At 35.8% G+C, this 9412-nt stretch overlaps 3 protein-coding genes across 24 annotated transcripts in view; 2 read left to right on the forward strand and 1 right to left on the reverse strand.

Moving 5' to 3' along the window:
- Positions 1 to 2939, forward strand: part of gdap1l1 (ganglioside induced differentiation associated protein 1-like 1) — a 27599-nt gene extending 24660 nt beyond the window's left edge. Inside the window, exon 7 of the mRNA XM_073939297.1 lies at positions 2671 to 2939. Coding sequence (XP_073795398.1) covers positions 2671 to 2730 — 60 coding nt within the window. The 3' untranslated portion in view covers positions 2731 to 2939. The remainder of the gene's footprint in view (positions 1 to 2670) is intronic.
- mfsd5 (major facilitator superfamily domain containing 5) lies at positions 2809 to 6110 on the reverse strand. 12 transcript variants are annotated; one of them, XM_068216734.2, is made up of 4 exons: positions 6022 to 6110; positions 5747 to 5782; positions 4059 to 5603; positions 3587 to 3834 (listed from the first exon to the last, which is right to left on the reverse strand). In XM_068216734.2, exon 3 carries the CDS (start codon positions 5502 to 5504, stop codon positions 4059 to 4061), a length of 1446 nt encoding a protein of 481 aa, XP_068072835.1. In that variant the 5' UTR covers positions 5505 to 5603; positions 5747 to 5782; positions 6022 to 6110; the 3' UTR covers positions 3587 to 3834.
- Positions 6111 to 6269: 159 nt separating this feature from the next.
- rarga (retinoic acid receptor gamma a) overlaps positions 6270 to 9412 on the forward strand; it is a 175182-nt gene continuing 172039 nt past the window's right edge. For 3 of the 11 annotated variants that reach the window (XM_073937974.1, XM_073937986.1, XM_073937973.1), the window contains exon 1: positions 6370 to 6695. The gene's annotated coding sequence lies outside the window, so the exon portion shown is untranslated. Of the gene's footprint in view, positions 6696 to 6873; positions 6919 to 9412 lie in introns of all 11 variants that reach the window. The other 8 variants (XM_073937978.1, XM_073937987.1, XM_073937990.1 and 5 more) reach the window with 8 other exon arrangements.

Here is a 9412-nt window from a genome sequence, read left to right on the forward strand (position 1 = left end):
GTCAGTTGTCATTTTTGTTTGGAGTTTGCATGTTGTGGGTTTCCTCTGGGTAATCCGGTTTCCCCAAAAAAGTCTAAAGACATGCGGTATAGGTGAGTTGGGTCGGCTAAATTGTGTGTGAATGAGTACAGTATGTATGTTTGCGTATTTGTTTGCAAATGCAAACTTCATGGTAGGAGAGGATTTAAATAAATCATGCTAATGAGTTTCACTTGCAGTAGTCAGTTTGGTATTTACTGGTATACTATTATTTAACCTCCCTCTAAATAAGCTTTGTTATCTCATGCAGTGTTGCTTCTCAAGTGATTATATCTTGTTTCAAGAAGTTCTAGATTTTGAATCAGAAAGTAAGATATGCTTTTTTACAATACATTTTTGCTGTGCGAACCCTTTGCACTTAAACCATTTTAGGAAACTCAAAATTAAGAAACTATTCTGCAAAATCTAGCATTGAGTCATTCACATTTTAGTGTAAATCACATGTGAAACACTGCTACTTAGCAGAACGTAACACAATGTAAGCATGACTATTTTCTGAACTGTTTCACTGTAAAAATATCCGTAAGTTAGCAGTTTTCTGTATTTTGTTATTCATGTTTTTATCTTTTTTTCCTGTTTATTTATGTTTTTGATCTGCATTATGGGATCTTGATCTTTCTTCCAGCATCTTTTAACATTGAAAAGTTTGAAAAAGTGACTTTTATTAACGATTTTAATAGTTTAAAGTGATATATAGTCTGGGTTGATGTTATATTACGGTACAAAAAAACCTGATAATAAACTGCCAGTACATTTTCTCTTATTTTACACACTTATTTCTCTCTATATTACTTATTATACATTATACTATTCCAAACAGAACAATAAAAGTCAGTTTGTTAAATTGTAGAGTTGAATTTTCAACATCAAAATTCGGCAGAGCAGAGATTGAGGACGAAACCTGCAGGGGGGAGAGAAAGCAACTTTGAGTTTAGAATTTTCTTATTCCCCAACATTCATGTAATTTATTTATCACCCCGCACTGTTAATTATTTATGGTTAATTAGGAAATGTTTGGATATATATATATATATATATATATATATATATATATATATATATATATATATATATATATATTATTCATGCATGGATTTATTTACTATTTATTTGCATATTTATTTATTTTATTGCTTTATTTATGCATGGATTTTTGGATTTATTTACTCATTTATTTATTTATTTGCATATTTATTTTATTGTTTTATTTATGCATGGATTTATGGATTTATTTACTATTTATTTGCATATTTATTTATTTTATTGCTTTATTTATGCATGGATTTATTTACTCATTTATTTATTTGCATATTTATTTATTTTATTGCTTTATTTGTGCATGGGTTTATGGATTTATTTACTCTATTTGTGTATTTATGCATAGATTTATTTACTCATTTATTTATTTGCGTATTTATTTATTGTTTTTTTTATGCATGGATTTATTTACTCAGTTATTTATTTGCATGCTTATTTATTGTTTAATTTATGCATAGATTTATTTACTCATTTATTTGCATATTTTATGTATTTGCATATTTATTTTATTGTTCTATTTATACATTTATTTATTTGCTTATTTATTTTATAGTTTTATTTATGCATGGATTTATGGATTTATTTACTCTATTTAGTAACAAAATTATTTTTATTATTGTTTTATTTATGCATGGATTTATTTACTCTATTTATTAGCGTATTTATTATTATTTTTTTGTTTATACTGTACATGGATTTATTTACTCCTTTATTTATTTATTTATTAGCGTATTTATTTATTTTATTATTTTATTTACGCTTGGATTTATGAATTTATTTACTCATTTATTTATTTGCATATTTATTATTGTTTTTGCAGGTTTCGTCCTCCATAGAGCAGAAATCAACATCCCATAATGCAATTTACAATCGTAAATAAACAGAAAACACCACCAAATATGGAAACTGTTCATTAATGGATATCTTTTACAATGTGCATTTGGTGGGAAAAATCAATGTTAGCAAACATTCCACAAACATAAGATTTCAGAAAGTTTGACCAAAACTGCATAAACAGACAACACTAAAGGGAACAAAATGTGTTCCTCATGAAAGACTGCCAACCTGAGCATTTTCTTTATTATATTAATAAACTTTTAATTATCACTAGTACATGTCCTTGTAAGTCTGCTGAGCCACCACATGAGCAAAATTAATTTCTTCAAACGGGTTTGAGATAGAAATGTGAAGCACCAGTTGTGGGTGTAAGAGATACTGGGACATTTGGAATAAAGACAAACTACTAAAAAATCAAATGCCCATTACAACTTTCTTTCTTTGCATGCCACTCTTTAATGCAATGGTTTTATAACCAAAGACAGTGATTGTTTTTTTCTTTCCTCACTTTATAGGTTTTGCTAAAGAAAAGCTAAATTTGACTTAACAAAAACTGTGATGCACCATTAATGTTGAGGATATTACTTAAATATGTAACTTATGAGTTCTATACCACCTCACACAAGCCATATACAACTGTGCAGATGCGTTTATTTTATGTACTGCTGTTAGTCGTTTTCAATACTATAACAAAAATGTATTTTATAGCATAAGAGATTGACATCCGAAGGCCTCTCTCTCTCAAATTCCATATAGAAATCCACTCATTGGGAATGTTTGTTACGAGCTGTGATAAGTGGAGACCCCCTACTCTAAAATGGAATGACTGGAAATGAACTGAACACATTGAGAAATGTTACACTGATGTCTGTGGTCATTAGACTTCACAACAGATTTATTTTGTAATTTTTATTTTTATATTTTTCAAATATGCATTTATTTACAGTGCTTTCTAAGATGTTTGTTCATGAGCCTTAATTTGTTCAGTTGCCATCTATTTCAATAAATGAAAATGCTTACCTTAACCTGTCCGTATGGTCTGTGTGCAGCATGAGATGGATGAAAAAACTGTCTTATTGCATTTATTACTAATGCATAGCCTATTGTTTTAATAATCACACTGTGCTTTAATTGTAGCTCAAACAGTAGCCACAGTTCAATACATACTGTATAGGGAATCTACTCCAGGGTATCGGCTTGGTGTTAAAATAAATGTTTACATGGGCATCAGTAATCAAATTATTTGTCTTAATCTAACTAGGATAATACAATGATTAAGGTGTTTACATGAGTTGTGTTTTGAATGTTCCTTTCATGATTCTGTTTTACATGTTATAGCACAGTTTGATTTATGTCATTGCTTCACTATCCAACATTTCCTCTGGAGTTTCATGTAATCTCAAGTGTTTTATTTTTAATTTGTCGACTTTAACTGCAGTTTGCCACTTTTTTACTTTCATTCAGGAGCATTTCATGCATGCCCCCCAAGTCAAAACAAGATATTGGATGAGAGTATGAACTGCTGGAAGAGTGTAGTTTTAATGGAATTTTATACCGCATGCCGTATGGATTAAAAAAAAAACCCTACGTATTTCATGATGTGTGTTTGTGATCCCTCACCGGCTCACTGACTTGTTGAACATATCGCGCCCCAATTTAATTCCTAAACACATTTTAGAAATACATCCGATTTTGAGTTTATTGGTTCTATTAACATTCGCATTTACCCATAAATACAATTGTTTAACCAAGACAGAATGCATGAGGAAAGAAACAAAGTATATAAAACCACATTCCACAATCTCTGTTTGTTTTGATGTATTGTACTCCTTTTTTTCTTTTTTCTTTTATGTACTTCATAGGGACGCCGTTGAAAATGAGATGTTTCATCTCAAAGGTCTATCCCAGTGTTTCCCAACCCTGTTCCTGGAAGCAACCCAACAGTTCATATTTTGGCTGTCTGCCTTATCTGACCCATTCATTTCAGGTTTTCTTCTAATGTTCTGATGAGTTGATTCAGGTGTGTTTGAATAGGAAGAGGTTGAAAATGTCTTGGTGTGCCTTCAGGAACAGGGTTGGGAAACACTGATCTATCCTATTGAATAGATTCACTTCAACAGTCCATATATAATCCACTGTCCAACTCAGATTTCTCCTTCCAGTTTGGGGCCCTCTAATCTCAGGTCGGCATCATTCCTGCCCACAGTGAAAAGGCTGATCACGGCGAGCAGAGCAGCCAGCATCATCCCAGCACAGCCTGCAAACATGTGCCTGGTGCCGCTGCCAGCCTCTCCCGCACCGGACCCTGAAACCTCCCCGTGAAGCGCCAGCAGCCCCAGACAGGCCAGGAGGTGCAGAGGCAAACGAAACCAAGCCAAAACTGCAGCTCTGCGCTCCACGGGAACCACACGACCCTGGAGGAAACTCACCGCTGGGAAATAAAGCCCACAAGCCAGTTCCAGCAAAAGGAAAGCGAGCAGAGATTCCCTGGGCCGGGGCTGGCCAGGCACGGTGGAGAACGTCAGCATGAAGAAGGAGAAGAACGCTAGAAGAATGGCTAGGCAGAGCAGATGACCGGGTTGGAGTCGATACGGGGCTGATGTGGCCAATCGGAAAAGTGTGGAGCCCGCCATGGTGGCCGCCATCAAACTGGAGAATACGATTCCTAAAGGTGGGCCATGAGGATCCAAAACAGGAGTCCACAGGAATACAAAAATATACAGCACGCTTTCAAAAAGTGCCTGAACGCCTCCTAAAAGCATAACACGGCGGTCCGAGAGCAGGCATCGAAGGCCATCCACACAGCTACGCCAGAAACGGGCACGTGCTGACAATTGCAACTTGGGGGTGTTTAGGGAGTTAAGAAGGGGGGCGTTTTTGTCTCCATTCATGCCTTCTTGTTTGTCCTCCTGACCCCATTCGGAAAGCACAAACCAGGCGCAAGCAGCAAGGCTCGGGATAGCCAACAGAAATGGAGCGACCGGTCCCAACCCAAGCCATTCTGCGAACAAATTCGCCACTAGTCCAGCACCAACTGCAAGTCCATAATTCCAATTGGCGACTTTACCAAACGTAACAGGGATCCATTCTTTGGGGAAGTCATGAATGTCAACGTGACCGTGCACATACCAGGCCTCAAAGGTGGTTGTTAGCAGAGAAGTGGACAGGCCGCCTAATACACGTCCTAGAATGAGCATAAAATAGTCTTGTGAGAGTTTGGTGATGCAACACACTGAATAAGCCAAGCAGAAGAGGAGGCACGTCTGTCTTCGGCCGAGAAACTGTGGCAGCCATCCGGCCACCGGGGCAAACAGCACACAAGAAGCCAGACCGCAGACGTATAGGATGGCAATCTGTGACTCCAAGAAGTTGTAATGTCGGTATAGTTTGTAAAGGTAAGGCCCTTGTAGCCAGTCTGCCCAGAGAGCCAGGAGATACGCCTTCAGAAAGAGCTTCTGGAAACGCTGGAAAGCCGGATTGGCGACTGCTGTCTGTGTGGCCTGGGATAAGGTGAGACGCCGGGCTGTGATCTCTAAAGCCACACACAGTCCTGCTAGGACTATAAATGCTAGGTATGCCGTCACAAACATGATGGGCACAAATCTGTCTGAAGGTGAGTGGAGGAATCAGAAGAAATCCTAGATCAACATCCTCCTACAGCTTTTGGTGCAGTGAAATTAATGGTTCATCTGCAAAAACACAAAATTAGCAAAATTATTACATATAAGAAAATATAACGGCTAAAAATTTCAAAATATTTTAAATAAAAGTAATGTTTTATAAAAAGTGATCATACACCATCACGTGACACATGACAGTTGGATAAACTCACTTCTGGACTCATCATGAGCGACTGTCAGCTTGACTTCTGAAAAAAAGACACATTGTAATTATCAACACCTCATATACTGTATGTATTGCGCCCATAAATGATGGGTTTAATAATAACGCTTTAAAAACATTAATGATTTTTAAATGGAACTTGACTTTAAGCCTCAAATATTCGTAATTATAATGCGTGGATAAACTCTTAAACACACCTACCGTACTCTTAACATTTTTCTAAGGAATTTAGAAACTGTCCGCTGATTTGGGATTATTAAATACCTTTTCTACGCCATGAATTCAGACGCTTTTTTCATCTAAATGCCTGCAATATATGTTCTACAACATCCGCGTGTGTTTCCGGGTTACTCAGGCGTCATGACGCAAAACAAACGTAAGGCGCTTGCCTTATTAATATTAATTACGTATACAAGGTGGGGCTCGCTGATTGGCTATGCAACAGAAGGAAAGAAGTTTTTTTTTAGAAATATTTTTTTATCAGGGATTGGCTAACAGTATGAATATTAATTAGGGCATGTATTTATTATTGTTATTCATTTGTTATGCTTTAAACGACAGATACAAGATAATAGAACAAAATAATGCCAGTGTGATAGAAGGCAATAATGCAATACAATCAATGGGAAATTTAATAAACAATATAAATAATTATATTCATCTTCCAGCCGCAACCGTATCTGATCTAGCAACAAACAAGAATAAAAATAACAACAATAGCCATTAAATATTCCGATTAAACGCCAAACAAAATGTTACTAAAATTCCGAACGTCTAAAATAATCTATTTTAATGTTTATATCATCGTCAACCATTTGGAAATATTTTGCTAACTTCATAAATAAAGTTTTTTCGAAATATATCGACTAGACAGCAACCATGTTAGCATAAAAATGAATGTGGAGAATGAGATGTCACTGATGAAAACTAAAATTCAGGTAAGGGTTTTCAAAATATTTAGATTTTGATTTGACAAAACATTAAAAAACAAGTGTGGAAATATTGTCTATTGTGAACGTTAAACGATACATCGTACATCTGCTGGCTATAAGATTAGCCTTAGCAATTATCTGACATTACCGTTTTTTTCCAAACATGTTGAACATCTATCTTTAGTCTACCGGACACTAACATCTCAGATGAAATGACACCGTGGAGCAAGTAACTTAAGTGAACGTTGTTAATGAAGATTAAAGTAAAATACATCTGATACATTGCTTGATCTTGTTAGCTGACGCAAAAAGTGTAGGAAGCCGAGAAAAGAGACTTCTCAAACAAGAAGTGCACTGACACTAAATTCAAAATCCTGTGTTGACTTCGTTTATTTTACTACCGTGAGTGTCCACGCGATGTCACCACACCACCGTTTTTAACTAACTAGCTGGGTTAGACGGATCACATTTTTGATGACTCCCATATTAACAACTGCACCACAGCTGTGCAATAATGAATCACTAAAATATTATTGCTTCTACAAATAGAGCATAAAAAGTACAATTGTTTAGCTGCATGGTTCAGTATAAGCTGAATCTGCTTGTCAATAAAGAATAAACAGCATCTTGCCAGTGTACTAAATAAAAGTCGATTCTGTTTGACTGACAGTTTCAGGCCACTTACAATTATTTCTACATGATTCTGAAGCTCCTGACATAAAGTCTGCATGGAAATACATGACAAGCTAAATGGTTTGTCCACTTAAATTATCTTTAGAGAGCATAAAGCATGCATTGATTGTTGGAACATATTCAATATACAGTTCATTCGGAACGTATTCATAGCGCTATTCTACATTTTTTTATGTTACAGCCTTATTCCAAAATGGATTAAATTCATTTATTTCCTCAAAATTCTCCACACAATACCCCATAATGACAATGTGACAAAAGACTTTTTGAAATTGTTGCAAATTTATGAAAAATAAAAAACCTGAAAAATCACATGTACAGGAGTATTCACAGCCTTAGCTCAATACTTTGTTGATGCACCTTTGGCAGCAATTACAGCCTCAAGTCTTTTTGATAGGATGCCACAAGCTTTGCACACTTGTCTTGCACAAATGTTTGCCCATTCCTCTTATCAGTTCCTCTCAAGCTCTATCAGGTTGGATGGGAAGTGACAGTGTACAGCCATTTTTAGATCTCTCCAGGGTTGTTCAATAGGATTTAGGTCTGTGCTCTGGCTGGGCCACTCAAGGACATTTACTGAGTTGTTGTGAAGCCACTCCATTGATATTTCGGAGGTGTGCTTTGGGTCATTGTCCTGCTGGAAGATGATCCGTCACCCCAGTCTGAGGTCAAGAGCACTCTGAAGCAGGTTTTTATTCAGGGTGTCTCTGTACATTGCTGCATTCATCTTTCCCTCTATTCTGACTAGCCTTCCAGTTCCTGCTGCTGAAAAACATCCCAACAGCAATATGCTGCCACCACCATGCTTCACTGTAGGGATGGTATTAGCCTGGTGATGAGCAGTGCCTGGTTTTCTCCAAACGTAACGCCTGGCATTTACTCCAAAGAGTTTTAATGTTAGTCTCATCAGACCAGAGAGTTTTGTGTCTTATATAGGACTGTTCGATTGTGGGTTGTGGTTATTTTGGTCATAATTGTAATCACGATTATTCAAAACGATTATTAGTTGATGTCAAAATTGTTCTCCCCTCTGTGAATTTATTTTTATAAATAAATAATTCCCAAATTATGTTTAACAGAGGAATTTTTTTACAGTATTTCCTATGATATTTTTTCTTCTGGAGAAAGGCTTATTTGTTTTATTTCAGCTAGAATAAAATCAGGTTTAAATATTTTAAAACCTATTTTGTTCGATATTATTAGCCCTCTTAAGCAATATATATTTTTGATTGTTTGCAGAAGAAACTACTGTTATACAGTGACTTGCCTAATTACACTAATTAAGCCTTTGAATGTCACTTTAAGCTGAATAGTAGCATTTTGAAAAATATCTAGTAAAATATAATGTACTGTCATCATAGCAAAGATAAAAGAAATGAGTTAATAAATCTGTTATGTTTAAACTGTGCTTTAAGCATCTTCACTGTAAGAAAAAAAACTTCAGCTACAAAAGTCCTGCAGTCAATAGCAGTGAGTGATTATGTCTTTTTGTTGTTTGATTAATATTATAGACTGTCAGCAGCAGGAATATTGCGCACTGTCACTTTAAGAATAGTGCGACTCTGTTATGGTTTCTCTTTCACATCTTATGATTCTCAACATGTTTGTTTATTAAACAAATGAGGGTTAATATGAATAATTACTAAACATCGGGCTCTGACACAAATGTGCATGTATTTGAACATTAAAGCGCTTACATTAAGATGGCGTTAGATACACACACACACACACACACACACACACAGACACACACACACACTACATGTCCAAGGCTAAGCGCGGCTAACACAACAGCACGTGCTCTTTCGCGCTTTTAATAATATGAATGATGCGCATCACGTGCTGCAAAAGTTACAGTACAGCACATGCTTTTAGTCATTTTCACGTCGAACTGCGCTTTGCAGAGCAACAAATGTGTACAACTGGAAAGGGGGCGGTATATGATGGAATAATCGTTTATCTCGATTAATGGTTCTTTATAGTGGTTAGCCAAAATCGAAATTGAAACCGGATTTTCGATTAAATGCACA

The sequence above is a fragment of the Danio rerio genome, chromosome 23 (genome assembly GCF_049306965.1).
Source record: "Danio rerio strain Tuebingen ecotype United States chromosome 23, GRCz12tu, whole genome shotgun sequence".
Lineage (NCBI taxonomy): Eukaryota > Metazoa > Chordata > Actinopteri > Cypriniformes > Danionidae > Danio > Danio rerio.